Source organism: Aythya fuligula, chromosome 7 (genome assembly GCF_009819795.1).
Source record: "Aythya fuligula isolate bAytFul2 chromosome 7, bAytFul2.pri, whole genome shotgun sequence".
Taxonomy (NCBI): Eukaryota; Metazoa; Chordata; class Aves; order Anseriformes; family Anatidae; genus Aythya; species Aythya fuligula.
In genome coordinates, this window is record NC_045565.1 from 18,263,209 (window position 1) to 18,281,041 (window position 17,833).

Consider the following 17,833-nt stretch of genomic DNA (forward strand, 5'->3'; position numbering starts at 1 on the left):
ACTCCTCACAGCCTGAGGCACTCATTATCAGTCCCCAGCCATCACATACAGATGACAGAAGTGACAGACATCAGCAGCTTGAAGTTAGCAGTGGCTCTGCCTGCTTCTGGTCTGGCAAATGGGGCTGCAAAGTGCTTCATGCCCCCTCCAGCACGAACAGTGAGCTGCAGCAACTTGGGCTGCTGGGCACCACTGCAGATACACTTCCTGAGGCTCTGCTTCAGCTGCTAAAATTGGAGTTATCCACGTGGATCGTGGCTTGCTTGCTTGCTTACCCACTGTAGTGGCCACACAGCACTCTGGACAGCCTGCAATGCCCCGTTTTTCCATCTGGGAAGTGTGACGGCACTGGGCTAAGCTCCTACATCTCTTCTGTACAGAGACTCAGCCACTTGCTATACTGTGACACCATCAGATATCAAGGCTCTTCCACACTGAGAGTATGTATTTACATGTAGGCACAAAAAAATAAAAATAAAAAAAATCACTGTGCCTTCTTTGGCTATATGGAATTGCTCAGTGTGAGTCTCTAGTCTGCTGCTGCTTTTAAATTTTAAAACACCCAGAAGTGCAAGACTGGCAATGGTCACATTGCACACCCAAGGTAGCTGCAGAACCCCAGCCCAGAGCTCTGATCTCTCCTCCTGAGGTTTAAGCAGCAAGTGGCTTCCTGTGTAGTGGGTTTACGTGGCAAGGTTTTGGTAGCAGGGAGCCATAGGGGTGGTTTCTGTGAGAAAGATCTAGAAGCTGCCCCATGTTTGGGAAGGGCCCCATTGTTTTCCAGATCTGGGCCAATAAGCAATGTTGTTTTGCGCCTCTGTGAGAGCATATTTAAGACAGGGAAAAAACGCTGCGCCACACAGCAGCCGGGAGAGTCAAAGGAGTGAGAGAACAGCCTTGCACCAAGGTCAGTGTAGAAGGAGGGGGAGAGGTGCTCCAGGCGCCGGAGCAGAAGTCCCCTGCAGCCTGTGGTGAGGACCATGGTGAAGCAGGATGTCCCCCTGCAGCCCATGGAGTACCACGGTGGAGCAGGGTTCTTCGCTGCAGCCCGTGGAGGAGACCACGGTGGAGCAGGTGGCCCTGCACCGACGGAGGCTGCCGCCTGTGGAAGACCCCTGCCGGAGCAGATTCCGGGCCGGACCTGTAGCCCGTGGAGAGGAGCCCACGCAGGAGCGGGTGATCTGGCAGGAGCTGCTGCCCGTAGGGGAGCCAGGTTGGAGCAGTTTTCTCCTGAGGGATGGACCCCGTGGTACGGACCCATATCTGGAGCAGTTCTGGAAGAGCTGCTGCCTGTGGGAAGCCCACGCCGGATCAGTTCATCAAGGACTGCATCCCGTGGGTGGGACCCCACAGCACAGGGGACGAGAGTGACCAAGAAGGAGCGGCAGAGAAGAAGTGCTGTAGACTGACCATAACCCCCATTCCCCGTTCCCCTGCGCCGCTCGGGGGGAGGAGGTGGAAGAGGGTGGATGGGGGGGGAAGGTGCTTTTGGTTTGTTTTTTTTTTTTCTTTGTTTTCTCACTTCTCTCGCTTGTTAGTAATAGGCAATAAATCTTACTATCTCCTTATGCCGAGTCTGTTTTGCCTGTTACAATAATTATTGCGTGATTTTCTCGTCCTTATCTCAATCCTTGAGCCCTTTTCACATATTTTCTCCCCATTCCTCTTTGAGGAGGGGGAGTGAGAGAGCGGCTGTGGTGGAGCTCAGCTGCCCACTCGAGCGGAACCACGACATCCTGCTACACCGCAATCCCTTCCAAGGATACTGTGATCCCATGAAAGTGCACCACAAACTCCTAAGTCCTTCCTTACTTTTGATTTTCCCTTTATAGCATATTTCAAATAAATCACACATCATTTTTGCACAGGTGCCACCAGCACTAAAGTTCTTAAATTTAGGCTGACAGTCAGCTTTCACTCAGAGCTACCTGAAAATCTTTTCACACATCGGTTCCTCAGAACCCGCTTTTGTCAGACACGAGGCCACCTTCTGGGCACCTTTGGTTTTGCTGCAAATACGGAGCAAAGCGTTGTTCAAACCTTGTTTAGTGGGTTTCCACATTTCTTTGCATTTCAGTTCCCAAGCAGCGTTTGAACCCATCCCATTCCCATGGGTGTTAGGTTTTGTTTTCAGACTGTTCTGGCCTCTTCTGCACAGATCTGCCTGTGGAGTCTCCCTACAGTACTGCAACTTCCCTTACCAACACAGTAAAGAAAATACTTGGTGAGTTTGGTCCTGTATCTGAAATCCACAGAAGTGTGTTGTTCTCCCTCCAGCCCCTTCACAACTCTATCTCTTTTTAGTCTGCTCCTTTAGAACCTTTCAATTTTATCTCAATTTCCACTTGCAGTGATTTATTAATGATAGTGTTTACTATTGGTAGAATTGCACATGCTTCATATCAAGATCCTGCCAAACAGAATAGATCATTTTTCTATGTGCAAAAAGAAAAACCAGCCCTTTTACCAAGAGACTACCTTATTTCACCCCTGAGGAGACCGCACCATATGAGACCCCTGCATGATTCTCTTCTGTGTTTTACCTGATGGTTGCTTGACGTCGGACAAGGAAACCATACTTGGAAAAGGCAGTTGGATCACCTGGCTGCATCCAAGGTGAGTGTCCTAAAGACTAGGACAAGGGACGAGCGAGCCCGCTGCTCAGGCACACAGACAGAGGCAGCCTGCTTTCCTCTGGCCAGGCCTGGGAAGGAGGCGCTGCCTCTGCCTGGTAGCCCTGTTCCTGCAGTAGGGGAAAACACCCAGAATGGTGAAATAAAACTCCCTGCCCCTTTTTGGAAGCAGGGCATGAGCCCGCTGCAGGGACAGGAGGGTTATTCATGGGTCCTGTTCCTCTAAGTAGTGCTCAGATTCACTGTGTCGAACTTCCCAGCGGAGGGCAGTTGCTGTCCCTCTCAATCTCCTTGCAATGCCAATGAGAAACAGGTTTGTACTGTGAAGATGTCACATCCCTTATAGCTCCCCTGAGGCTACAGATAATTTGGATCAGCAGATGGCTCCTGAAGTATGCTAATAAAGGACTGGGGATGGGGAGGAATGATGCAACATGGTAATTACCAAATGATGGAGGTGATCAGCAGAGCCTGCAGAAATTTACAAGCTACATAAGTAATCTAGGGGGCATTGGCTTAGTAGCTGAGAACACACGAGTGCTAACTGCACTGCTCCACCAGACCAGAAAGCAGCAGCTCCTTGTTCACAAGCCTGCTTCTGTCCCAGCTAGAGGGACCAGAAGTCAACTCTAGGACGGCAAAGCTCAGCACAGGGTGTCCTTGCTCTGCTATCCAGGTGGTGGCGACGCTGACACCAGTTGAGTCTATCACAAACCCGAAGCAGGGTTGCTATACCAACGCTTACCACAATATCCTTAAACAGTCTGTGTATCCTTAAGCACTTACCCGAAATCTGCAGATCCTCTCACTGCCCCTGCAGATGTAGCCGTGCTGCTCTGGCATTTTGCAAGAAGAGAGAGGAAAGGAGGCAGAGAGACAAGGAATGCAGCAGCATTTGGGGCCAACCTTTCGAGATCTGAGAATCATGAAACTGGAATAGCTGTGGGGGACTGAAGTCTGGTGCAAATGTCCCAAGCCCTGGCGACAGTCCCAACAGAGGCACGTGCAATATCAGCTCTAATTTGAGGGCAGGCAGGTCCAAATTCATCCCTGAAATAATACCTTTGACTTCTGCCTCCACTTACTTTGGCCCCGTGCTACCAAAAAGCTCAACTGTTGGATTTAATTTTCATGAGAAAGTGCTCTATTGGGATAAAATTAACCATCATCTTGCTGGCAGAAGAATGACTTAGGTAATCCTGTGGTCCTGGAAAAAAAATCTATCCTCCTGTAACAGCACTTTCAGGATGAAGAAGTAAAGCATGAGAACAAGACAAGTGGCAAGATAGACTCCAGAAAGACTGAGGATGAACTTCCTGTTCATCCTCAGGAAGGGAGCAATGGAACTTTATGAGTTAATTTAGGATGCAGAGGGGTAAAAAGCCCATATGAAGTACTATATATGTTGCCTAAGACACCTGTTTTCTCAGTTGGAATCAAGTCAGAGACATTTCCTATTCTCTCCAAACCACAAGGATAACCATTTCCCTTGACAAAGGAACATGCTCTCCCCAACACCAGACCCTACAGCTCTAATAGTGATGAATTCTCCTAAGCTTGCATGGTCTGCCCTATTTGCAGGTGGTCTTTGAGGAAGAGAGCATCAGAGAAAACCAGCACACCACCAAGCTCCCAGCAAAAATGGTTGGGAGGTTAATTTTAGTGAAGTCTTAAAATGTTAGGAATTGCAAGCCCGATTCCTTGAAGTTTGGGGATTTAACAAGCGCACCCTGAGTGGTGATCGCCCTCCTCCGCTCTGTGCAGCCTCAGGGTTGTTTTATTCAGTTACTTCAAACCCTCCTCTGATGTTAAAGCCTTTGAGACAACTTCATTCAGCCCCTTAACACTGCCAGCCAAGGTCTCCTCTCTATTTTCAGCTACCAGTTCCTCTGTCACCAATCTTGCCTTTTCTCTAGAATACACTTTAAAAGAGTATTCTTAAAGTTTGCCATCACTTGACCCTTTCTGAGTAGTATTACTTTTTCAATTATTCTATCCTGAGTAATAATGCACTGAACTTGTTCCATATTTCCTTTATGCAGAGCTCTATCATTTTTAAAACCTTCCCTGCCTCCCTTCTGAATTACTTACTCCTCTCCATGTGGCCAGGACGATTTTTATTTTTTTTAAACCTCTGGTTCTTATTCTATGAGATATTTTTGCCTGATTTTCTGATGTCATCCATCCATCCTAAGGCTGTGAAAAAGCATCCTCTTCTCACTGTCTGGATTGTGGTAACACCATACCCCATCAATCCCAAAACATCAGAGAGCATCCTACACATCAGAGAAAGGAGCCAAACACATGATTTACAGGAAAAACTGGGATGTCAGGCTGACATTGAGCTTTATATACACAGTGCCAGTTTCGAGTACTTCCATAGTTATCCTTATGAATCACATGCTGACGTAATTTGACTCCTCCTGACACAACCCTCTCTGCCCTACTTTGCCCAGAGACAAGATGAGGACTGAGAAAATAATGACAGTGGTGAAAGAGGAAGGGCTGGAGGGAAGACAAAGGAAATTTGGGTTGCATGAGTAGAATGAATGGGAAGGGCAAACACACTATGATACGGGTGAACAGGCTGAGGATGGGGAAATCTGGACAGTGGCTTCCTGACAACGCCCTTGCAGAGAGGTCATCTCCTCTCCAGCCAGGGCGTCCTGTGAACCCTGCTTTCTGCACCTCATCCCTCTGCTTCCCTCAGCCCTCTTTCCTAGGGGTCCCACCAGAGCAGGCTAGCAGGCACAAGTCTGGCTCTCAAGGGGCTTGGTTTTCTGAGGAGCTGGGAGGCAGCAGCTGCAGTCTCCATTTAACACCTCCACAGCTCCTAGAAGACACTCAGGTGGATCTTCCCAACCCCTGCTGCTGCCCTCCTGCCTCATATGGCTTCCCTCTGTCCTGGTGCAAGACGCAGTTCACACTGACGCTGTCCACCAGCTGACAGTCACTACTCACCACATGGCTTCAGCTCCTGAGGTCAGCTGAAAAATTCAGTCCCTGGAGCCACAGCTGTGCCACTGTTCTGCTCTGCCTTGGAGATGGGCACGCTTCACACAGTGACAGCAAGACTCTCAGATCAAAGTGAGGTTTGCAAGAGGGAAGAAGTTATTTTGTCATTAACTTGAGGTGCCTGATGCCAAAAGCGTTTTTAAACCAGAGTCCAAACAGCTCTACAGGCTCTGCTCCTTAAGAAGCCTATCAGCTTTTTAGCCCAGAGACTGTCAATCAAATGGCAGGCCCTGTATCTCACTTACCATCTCTCCAGCAAGGTATTTTTGTATATAAGATTTGCTGGTGCATTTTAGTAAGCTTTATACAAGCAGTTTCATGTACCATCACCAGATGTGCTTCACTAAGGAATACAGGACACAGACATTTTTGCTTTGCATGAAAAACACCTCTCTAGGGCTGCAGTATTAAATATCCTCCCATTCCTTACCTGAAATAAAATTCAAAATTAGTCACTCTTAAAAAAGAAAGATAAATTTAAAGTTTCTTTGAGACCCCCCCGTGTCTGTTACTGCCAATTTTCCAGATCTTATTTACTCTTTGGCACTTATGCTTTTGTTACAAGCTGTCTCATATCAGTGCATATAGCAGTTTTCCTTGATATACCGGTGCTAGAAACCTGTTCTATACAAACTGCTGAAGACTTCATGCCTGAGGCTTGGTCTTGCCATGAAAGCACATATAGCACTGCAGTTGTGCTTTATGCAATGAACAGCTATTGCAGTTGTCCACCACTTGATGCTTATGCAAACTTTCTTCTTAGACATGAATCAGTGTAACGAGCATCATCTGCTCGGCACCAATGCACATGAGAATGACGATATCAGACATCACTCACAGCAACACTCAGCATTGACTCAAGAAGCTCCACAGATTTTACTGCCTACAGGAGTCCTCTCTCCACCTCCTGCATGGAACAAACAGACAACTCTTCCCACGATTCCTACACCTGACCCCAAAGCACCTATACAAAGTTTTATCTTCTCACTGCAATGAAGGAGTCACCCACTTATTCTGGTGATTAACTAACCTTTTATGATCTATGACATCTAATTGTCATGGATCCTACTGCATGTTGGCGCCCTATGCTGAAGAGCCATGTGGTCCTGGGTTCACTCTGGTGAAATTAACTCACTTCATTTGATCATCCCACTACTGGGAAGCTCAACTTTTCTCCAGGCTGGGCTGCTAGTGCTGTTTGAAACAAAATGGATACTATGCTGATTTTTGTTTGTTCTGTTTCTTTTTTTTTTTTTTTTTTTTTTATAGAAACACTTTATTGCTGCAGTCAATAACCCTGTGTATCACACACAAATAACCAATTACAGTTTAAGAAACTAAAAATAATTCTGCAAGTGGCAATACTGAGAAAATGAACATACATGAAAGTATACAAAACTATACATTTAAGTTACTAGAAATTTACTAGCTAAAAAATTCTGCAGAACTGTGAAGTGTCTTGTATAAACTATACAACACATGCCAGTGTAAAGTTGTTTAATGTTATACAATTACCTATCTACAAATGTTTTACCTAAGTACAAGATCAGCTGCAATTTTTAAACAGTTATCTTCTATACAAAGACAAGTGCTTTCAGTACTTCATTGGAATATACAGACACTGCAATATCTCAGAACTAGAAAATAATCACAAAATAAAAGGTCCTGTTTAGAAGTTTTCTTTGCATATCTAATATAATGCTGCGAAAATCCAGCCAGCAATATCCTTGCTTTTGTATTTGCCCTGTTTCACGCATATTTGAGAGGGATCCAACCAGAAACACAGACCTCCCTTTCATTGCTGGCCGCAACCTCCACAGCAGACTACACTGGAAATCTGTATCTTAACACGCCTCAGCTTTAGGGGAGCCAAGTCCCAGTTTGTAATAGATACTTACCCAGAAAACACAGGGCAGAAGGAATCTGCTCCTGATACAGCACCAGCACAAGTAGGCTGGATGCCCTGATCAGCACAGGGGACACAGTAGGAGGGCTGGACAGGGAGTTACTATTGATTCCCAGGACTTCTCATGCTGTGGGACAGAGGCCCAGGACTTGTCTAGCTCCTTGCAGGCTTGGTGTAACCTTTGTTGAGTCCCTTCTGCTGAAGCAAAGCCAACCTCAATGACATTCACCAGGTAATGGTGGTGGAACTGGCCACCTCTTCAGAGCCCAGGGAAACATTTTAAACACTGACCTCCTCTGCAAAATACTGGATTACAGTTGAAGAAAGTCCTGAGAAATCATAGTAATTTAACATTTCATGATCTCATAAAGTGAAGCAATCTTATGCAGCATATGCCTGTATTTCTAACACAACACATGTTCATGACCTGGCAGATGCGCTGAACACGACATAGCAGGGAGATTTCCTTGGCATAGTCAGTGATTTTTTGGACAGGACTTAGGAGTCAATAGCAAAGGGAGTCTGGTCAGATGTCTGGGCCATACCAGTAAAGGTTCTGGCAATCTAGCAAAGGGGCTGTGGTAGATGGTATTGAGCCTACATTCCCTCCTATTTAAATTCTCATCTCAGGGAAGTCACATGTAATCTGAGCTAATCCCGGGGAAAGGACAAGGACCAGAAAAGTCAGACTTTATTTGTCATTTCGAAAGCTGCCAAAAGGAAGTTTTGGAATGCCTGGTGTGATGGGGGGCATGATCGCTTCCCTTACCAACATTGGGCAGAAAGAACGGTGCTCACCTGAGCTAGCATCAGTGCCTCACAGCTAGAAGCTGAAAACAAGTCAACAGAATCTCCTTAAGGAGGAAAAAAGAAAAAGCACCATTCAGCCTTCTTACACCATTTGATAGCACCATGCAGAAGCAGAGAACTGCAGCTCCAGAAGCCCCCTGTTAACATCAGGCAAGAATTAGCACAAGTGTGATCGGCATAAACAAAAAATCCTGACAGATGGATCTCTTCTAGTTCAAACCAGCTCCTGCTGGTTTAAGCAATCCTCAGTAGAGCAGAGAATTAAATACTATGCTTTTCTTTCAGAAAAAAGCTACTGTGGAAAGGGAACGGTAAGCAGCAACACTGGCTAGAACAATTTTATCTGCAATTATTTTTCCCCAGAAGATTTTACTAGAGATGGTTTTTCTTCCCAAGTTGAAGATACATAGGGTTACAGCAAAAACAAACAAACAAAACAAAACTTCAGCATCCTGAATACACTGAACACCAACTGGCATATGTTGCATGGAGCTTCCAAAATGCCAAATGAGATTTCACAATGCTTTACCAAGAATCATTTGTGACAGTGATTGAAACAGGACCAGCATCTTACAGTATGCCATACTGGCGCTTGTCAGAACATCAGTCAGACACTTTTGCTTCTCAGGTGTGAACTGGAGCACACACAGGTTTCATACCAGAACTTGTCCATTTTCATTTCATTTCCTTAGTGGCCACAGATCAGATGAGAACACACACAGCATCAGTCTGCAACTGATTCTGTGCATCTTGCAGACACGAAAGCCGTGTGCACTTGGGCATTTCAGAAGAAAACGATGAAGGTGTATAAGACCTGATCAACCCACCTGAGTTTATCCAGTAAACCTTTTCACAGAACAAAAACCAAACCAAGACTCAATGTTATCTATCTGAGTTCTCGGAGCAGGATCATCCACAGTGGAGTTCAAGAAAGGGTCCAAGTAATTGCACTTTAAAATATGGCAGGTGTAGGCAACAAACTCTACATGAACGTGGCCATGAAGACTGCTGCCCAGGTATTAGCAGGGCTTCTCTGCCTTTATCACATAAGTATGGGATATCCTGACACCTCACACAGTATGCAAACCCATGCCAGCGCAGCTTTGCTAGGACTGTCCAGAAATCTTAATATTTTAAAACATTTCAAGAACAAGGTACCATGTTGTTCATGAAGATCACAGCCAGTAAGCTTCAAGCATGAGATCATACAGAGGCGCGCACACACTTTTCTTCTAACAGCTCTTAGTGTGTGTTCTCTTACCATACACCCCTCTGAGGCATTTATTTATTTTTTTTTTAAGATTAATTTAGAAATAAATTAATATTACATTTTAAGAAAAAAATAAATCACTGATCTCTTATTCTTTGGGATATGTTAAAGCAACTAATTTTAGTATGAGAAGATTATGCCCAATGAAAGTTGTACTTGGAAAGGACAAAGTAAAACCTGAACTGGACCTCAGGATTTAATTCAGTATCTCAGTAAATAAGCAGAAGCTTTTACCTAACTGAGAAGTCCAGGCAACTCCTACTAACACCAATCAGAAGATTATCATTGTCTTTACAGAGATTCAGACTAGGCTCTGGTAGAGAAAATTAGCTTTCAGATGCAGAAGCCTCATGTGCTGAGTTTTAGTGGGGCTTTGGGCCTGCCCCAGTCACACTGATGTGAGACTTTGGTTAAATGACTTGAAACTGGACAGTGGTTCAGTGAAGCAGAACGGTCAAGTAAATGGGTAAGTCTGTCTAAAGCTCTGCAAACAGATTTTAACACTGTCCCTCTTTTTGTTAAAGCTGACTAATTAAAAAGAAGTCCCAAATTCAAAGCAATAGCCAAAGCAATTCTCTGACCATGTAATTCATCGCCTCAGGACTAAAACCATGTTTAAACTCATACACTTAATGTAACGTTCACTTCCTCAACTTTGAACTTAGTACTTCCCCTCACAATGCCAAATTCTTGGGTAATTCACACATGACACAGCACTAAAGAAGGAAAACCAATTTCAGCTGTATTGACTAAGTATCTTTTTTCCATAACAGCTCACATTTTTACTAATATACCAACAAAATCTTAACCAATGGTTCGGAATGAAAGTTACATCAGGTATATAGGTGCAGGTCTGTTGATGGCCTGACCTGTTAAAAAAAAAAAAAAAAAAAAAAAAAAAGCAAAACCAATCCCCAGAGCATTGAAACCATTACGTATTGAAAACAAACACTGTACACATCCACTACTTCCCAAACACAAGTCACGAGTGCAACATTCTTTGAAAAAAACATTGTTCCTCAAAGGAAACCCAAAGAGGCAGTTTTTTAGTGTTATGTTTAGTAAGATAATGTGTTCATGTGTTGGAAATCACAGGTTGGAATTTTAATTTTTTTTTAAATAAGGCAAGAGGTTTACGTTTCAGTAGAATGGATGGGGTAGAGAATGAAGAAATGTTCTGAAAAATGACACATTCTTTCAAGTTTCATTCTCATTGGACATACATATTACAAAATAAAGATTTTTAAAAGTGCTATATGCTTTATGAGTCTCATCACAATATGTAAAGCATAATTTTACACTTGCTGCCTAAGACAAAATGTTAGTGGCAGTGTTAGCAGTAGATTAGACTCTAGCTTTCTCATTTCCCTCAGTTTCTGGGACAGCCTCCTTCATCCTGCTTAGAAAAAAAAAAAACACAAGACAGGAAAAAAAGACAACAACCAACACTCTACACGTTTTCCAGAATCATTTAGAGTCATCTTCTAAAGTAACAGACTCCATGAAGTTGATGACAGTTCACCAGCGGCTTGCTTAATACCACAACCAAGGCTCATTCTACTCAGTAACCTGTGGCTCTTCGATCAGCCCAGTACGTGAGACGAAACGTTGAGAGGTATGCAACCATGATAACATTGACAGATACGCCAAAGGGATTTAAAAAAATTCCCACAAAACGCAAATGTAAAAAACTTCATCTGCCAGACCTCGGCTGTTAGCCAATTTTAAAAAGGTAGAGCAGTTTGCAGTAAACAATGATATTTTAAATCTTCAAGGACATACAGAAACACCCATCCCACCCAGCAGTCAGACGTGAAGGATTTCTGCAGCACAGTCTTCTGGCTCTGTGTAATGTGAAGAGTTTGTATCTGAATGGTGAACCCCAAGCATTTCTTTACTTTCAAAGTTTGGCTCCATTAGTGCAGGTTTTTCAAAAATATTCTTTTTGCTAGTTTCCGGACAGTTTTGTACATATATTACTCGGTTATAAGCTTTAAGTCTCTTCCATAGCTGTACGTACACTTTGCATTGTACATACATGAACAGAAGTCCTCCAGTGAAACCAATAGCCACAACCACCAACTTAGTCCAAAATGGCCATTCTAGAATCCCTGAAAGAAAGAAAGAAAAAAAAATGAATATATAAAAAGGACCAGGTCAATATTGGGTAGACAATATGGCGTCTCTCAAAAACATTCCTTAAGGAGACTATCACAGAGTTTGTATTCTGCCAATTTTTTTTTGTTTTGCCTTGTTTCTCCCTTTAAGTTAAACATATGCAGGCTTCTAAGCTAGTTGAGTTCACATAACATGTTGAATGAGCAGACAATTTTATCCTCATCAGACCCAGTATCTTCTAGTTGAACTACAGCATCTCTTCTGGTGCAAAATGGCAAGTGTTGAAGATACTGAAGTGTTCTAGCAAGCTTATCTGCCATATTAAGAACAACCACCTGTACTTTTCCTGAATTTGTGTGGCTTGAACACTCAGCCACTGGATCTTGTTACATTTCTATCGCCTACATTTAAATGAGGGATTACATATTTTATACATCTTCTTTTATAGGTCCTGAATCCACTCAGTCTCTCTCCTCTTGAAAGATAAGCATCACAAGATGGATATGAAACCACACTGAATCACACACTTCCAGGTTTCTCACAGAATCAGCAGCAGCATAGCAAAATCACAGACAAGTCTTCAAAGTTTTTACCAATGTGCAGGCCACTGTTCTTTTGGAAACGCATGGTAGTGTGAAAAGATGGAAAATGCTTTAGTCCCCAAACCCAAAGGGCACTGCAACATGACTACTGATGAAATCCCACCAGTGATTAATATCTGAACCTCTGACTCACAGGTGAGCTATCTGATGCTATCTGTAGGCAGCAATAGCCTACGCTTGCCACTGTGCAGACATGAATTCATAAATGTATGCACACTCCCCACATGCACCCCAGCTCCTCGGAGCACTCCCCAGATTTAGAATCCAAATGAAGGGAGCAAAGACAGCATTGTAACACGTGCTAAATATTCCGTTACTCTTCCTAGTCATGTTCATCTAATATATTTATTTGCTAAAATAACCTGAAGACTACAAATCTTTGACAGCATATGCTTTTCATTATTATATGGAAACCTTACATTGAAAGAACAACAATTTTTACCATACACAGAAAAAAGTGTTGGATAGAACAAAAACTACAAGCTTTCATTCAAACCAGCTTCCTGACTGAAGCTATGAACAATCTAACTACAGCTAAAATTAAAAATTACTGCAAAACAGTTCTGTTTAAAGTGTGATTCTGTTCTGAAAAGAATAATGGCTCTGTGGGTTTGCAGGCCTATTGATGCTCAGCTACCTCCACAGATGATGCTCTTCAACCACAAGCTAAGCATTCTCCAACTGCTTATCAAGTTGGCATCCAGCGCTCTGCAAGCCAGTACAGTTTACTTTGAATCAGCCACAATCGCTCCCAGCCTTGTTATACACCCTGTCCCTCCTATCCCTGCCTTCAGGGGGAGCTCAGTTGCCTGAGAAACCGTTCTACAACAGATGGAAATCATGGCCCAGCACACCAAGGTAAACAGATTTCAATTTGGTAAATTTACAGCTGGCATTCTGAAGAAAACTTACTGTTCAAGAAGTTAAGACATCCTTGCAGTGGGGTGGCAACCACTGCATGAATTGCAGTGTGTCTCATCTCAGTTGCATGAATTGGAGTCCTAAGAATCAACCTGAATTTCTTCTGCTTCATGTACAACCACTAATTACAATTTCTCCAGCTGAACATGTCTCTCACAGGAAACTTGTGCTAACCCATCTCACAGATGGCTGAATAGAAAGACTAATCCTGTTAGTTTGGCTCAAAGATTTGGATTTAGGTTCCTCTTTCTTCTTCTCTTTTTTTAAACTGTTCTCATTTTGCTCAGCTAAAGGTAGCCATAGCAGCAAACAAATGCTTACATCCCTATCTGCTCAGTAAGTGTTGCAGTTGAAAACTACATTAGCTAAGCCAATGCAATTTTGTGTCTGCTACAGTGGATTGGTTCCCGTATCTGTGCATTTCATAACTGCAAAAGAAATTGCTCTGAAATAGACTTAAAAGCACCCACAGACAAATTTACACCAATTTAACTAAGTCATTTAAAAACTGCTTTTAACCCAACCCAACCTCAGGCTAAAGCTGCCTCATCTAAGTAAAAGCATTACCTGCACACTCATGTTGTACACCCTCTCTGCATTCAGGATCAATAATTATTCCAAGGGAATAAGTGGGAAGATAACCGAGTAACATACCAGTAGTCTGTCCCTGTTTAATCTCTTCAGCAGTCCTGTCTATGAGGACATACAGAGACCACACAACGCAGGTGATGGCAATGATATGGAATGTCACAGAGCACATGATCTTCCTCCTCTCACTGGCTGTCATCTGCAACTTCTCCCACTGTCAAGAAATCCAGAAGCAGACCAAAAGATTAAGTATTTATCACAGTTAACAGAGAGTATAAAAACCAAACACTGATAAGAACAAAACCAGACAGCAGACCAGTTTTAGAAGTCACACGACGACTGTCCTGACCACAGCATGCACGTGATGGCTGGCAGCTTGCTCTGCTGTGACAGGAACAATCGGTCCTGGTGCAGGACGGGAACATCAGGGCTCAACTCTCACCTGGAGCCTCAGCACAAAGTCATCACACCCTGCTCACCCACACAGGCTCCAGCACAGCGGGATCCACAAGCAAGGCTGCTTCTCAGTGCGTTCGTAACTGAGCAGCAGGCACTCACACTCAAAAATGAACATCTTGAAGGGCGAAAGGGCTGCCTTGCTCAGGCAGGCATTCAATAACACACAGCAGTAAGAGTAGTACATGATCCAATCGTCCAGTACGTGTAAGATATCTCACTCTGAGCTGTTAAGAGGCCCCCGGTGCACAGCCAAGGCTGTTTAGCTCTCAGTTGAAGGCTGTTTAGTTCTCACCTCCTACCTCTGGAGGTTTCATTCGATCTTCACGTATATTTAATGCTACTTACAGCAGCAACACCCATATTTTATTTTCAGTGTTTCAAGTGCACTTAAACACGTGCCCTAAGAATATACAGCAGAACTGGGCTAACAGCTTTAGAAAGTGAGATTATGCATCAAGTTAAACTCCCAGACCTGCATCTTTCAGCAATGTCTTTACAGCCGCAATAGAAACCACAAAATCAGGTCACTGACATTTAGGAAGGATAGAAAGAATGTAGACAATTATTATAGATGCTTCTAACATAAAATACATGGAAATTTTCAAAAACAGCTTTTATTTATTTATTAACCAATGGCACCTGGAACCTGTTTGTTTGTTTGTTTTTAAACACATTTTCTCTGTATGATGAAAACTTTTGCAGGTTTATTATGCATCCTTCAGTGTATTTGCTTGGAACAAAGTGTTAAGGTGTTTTGTTTTTTTTTCCCCTCACACTTCCATAAAATATATACCAGGGTACTTAAGCTTCTCATACATACCCATGTGTTAACAGAGAGCTGCATTTGATGTCTCCTGAAATAACTCATAGAAAAAGTTGACTTTGAAAAAGAGGGAAAGTGTGGAAGATAATGAAGATGACCTTACTGATACGACTGAGATCACCCATCATGTTGAATTATTGTTACCAGTGCTTCAAATGCAAGAATGGTTGAACCACAAAACAGAGACTTTGTGATCCTCTGTCTTACCAATAATGTCTTTGGCTAGTTCAAGACATATTTCTACATCAGTGGGCGTCCAAGTCTCATTATGGCACAAGAACTGAAGACTTCTAGCAATGACGTTAAAGATTCGTGCCATGCTACAAAATTATATTCTTTCAACTTCCTTAGAAAAAGACTGGACAAAACATTCCATTTGGATGCTATGTTTTAAATAAGAACTAGATTGTGTATTTAAACAAAGATGTTTAGTTTCTACAGACTCTTACAGAGTCACAAGGTCTTGAATTTTGACTAGTTAATGCTCCTCTTTTCAGTTCTGCAGCTAGAGCTCCTCGGCTATATATCCTGTGAACTGCTGCCATCGGAGTCACCAAACCAACCCACATCACTCCATCTCTTCCATCAATACAAGTCCACATCAGAGAAGTTGTTCTGCAAATTATTTGTTCTGCCTCATCCCCAACTGGAAACTAGAATCTGGAAGCCCCTGGTGCACTGTTCTGATGACAGAGCAAATGGCATTTCACAATTACAACACTCAATATTTCTTTCTTTTTTTTCTTTCTTTTTTTTTTTTTTTTAAAGTGTTGCTAGAACAAACAAAATAGTAATAATAATAATAAAAACACAGAAAAATCAGGTCTAATTGTCTTTTTTTTTTTTTCCTCATTAAATTAAAAAATGAAGCTTCCCTCTCTCTCTCCTCACTTTCACTTGTACCATGACATGGTTTGTTCCTCATTCTCTTCCCTTTGTAACTTACTGTTTTAACACGCCACAGGCCAATAGACGGTGATGCAATACAGCCTTAAGATGCTGAGGATTTTAGATTCCATTTCTACCCTACAAATATGCACAAGCCCTGTTATTTGTTCCATCCTGTTCATAATCACCAGTTCCACACTGTTTTGTCCCCACTGACAGGATACCAGAAAGGATGAGTTGAAGATGCAGAGGCAGCTTGTCTTCTGGCTGCAGCTGAACCTCTACAGGACTCTTTAGACGTATTTGAAAGGTAAATTCCTTCTTATCCTTCTAGCATCTGGTCTCTCTTCCATGGATGACCTGTTCAGATATAACTAATGATGCCAAATGACTCATTTCTGAAGGTGGTCAACAGCTTTCTCTCACAAATACGCACAAAATGCCTCCCCTGCCCACTCCAGGCAGAATGAGCATAGAAGAATAAGCAGCTAATTGGCACCTATCGCACCTCTTTTTACTCAGGCTTCTCTAGAATAATTTCTTTCATGCCCTATGAATGGGCTGCGCAAAGAGTTGTCTGTTGAAATAACAGAACCTATGGCAACCAGTACTGCAGCTCAGAGTGACAATGCTCTGTGCTAAGGGGGCTACCAAGGAAAAAGCTACGGTTCTTCGAAGGCAATGATTTGCTCCAGTCATAAGCAGAGGTCATCCTATCAACAGGAGACACTATGCTATATATACTGCAAACTGCACACCTCCACTTAAAAAAAATAAAAAATAAAAAAAAATGAGAGTGTTTGAATTATGTTCCATTTTCTGTTAGGAGTTGGTTGTGGAAACTGGACAAGTCCTCACAGTAGCTTTCAGATGGCTGCTGTCTAGACTTCCCACCCTATATGATTTAAGATCATCATATTTGATTGTGACGTCTCTCATTTATTCGAGCTCCAGACTAAGGTTATTTCTATTAACCTCTTTCACTTTGGTAGATGTGGCAAGATTTGTCTGTGCTAAGAATACCAGTGACTTCCACCTCAAAATCACAATGGTGAGGATTAACTGAATTTGAAAGCTTGGAGGACATGAACAAAAGAATTCAAGCACAAAACTGGACTTACAATACAAATAGTGTTTAAGTACGTATACTTTAAATCACCAGATTTATTAAAGGTATTCCTATTTTATAAAACAAAAACAGAGGTTCTAGCAACATGAAGTACTAAAACTTAGTCACACACAAAGAAAAGATAAAACATTTATCGGTGAACCTTCTTCTACTTACACTAAAATAGGTTCTTGATAAAAAATGCTACAAATTTCAACCGAATTATATTCGGAATGTATGATTTAAAAGAAGTTTAAACTGAGATCTTCATATTTTCAAAAGAATTTAAAAGCCATGTAGACCTCAGTACATACAAAGTAATACAAAGCTCAGTCTTTCAAGAAATAAAAAAACAACAATATGGATAACTGCAAAGCAAATGCCTTTGTGCATTAGCTCAGAAATGCAAATGTGACGTGAAAAAACAGGTTGCTGCATGCACATACGCATGAGCAAGCATGTATGTACTTACATTTACACAGAGAGAGCTGCTGGGCTACAATAAATCTCAATTATTTTTTTCCTGTTAGATGTGGGGCAATGCAACAAGAGAAAGGGCTGGAACTCATTTTCAGTTTCAGGTTGGGCAGTTGAACAGTATTCCCACCTTAAATTCTCAAAGCAGAAATATCACGACAAAGGTTAAAGCAGAAAAATGCTGCCTCTCAGAGCTGGATTCCATCGATGTTGAA

At 42.6% G+C, this 17,833-nt stretch overlaps 1 protein-coding gene across 3 annotated transcripts in view; it reads right to left on the reverse strand.

Annotated features, from left to right (window-relative positions):
• Positions 1-10,547: 10,547 nt before the first annotated feature.
• The window catches only part of MARCHF8 (membrane associated ring-CH-type finger 8), a 90,717-nt gene continuing 83,431 nt past the window's right edge, over positions 10,548-17,833 (reverse strand). For all 3 annotated transcript variants that reach the window (XM_032191331.1, XM_032191328.1, XM_032191329.1), the window contains 2 exons: positions 13,930-14,077; positions 10,548-11,745 (listed from right to left, as the gene is read on the reverse strand). In XM_032191331.1, the coding sequence (XP_032047222.1) occupies positions 11,441-11,745; positions 13,930-14,077 (453 nt within the window). In that variant the 3' untranslated portion in view covers positions 10,548-11,440. The remainder of the gene's footprint in view (positions 11,746-13,929; positions 14,078-17,833) is intronic.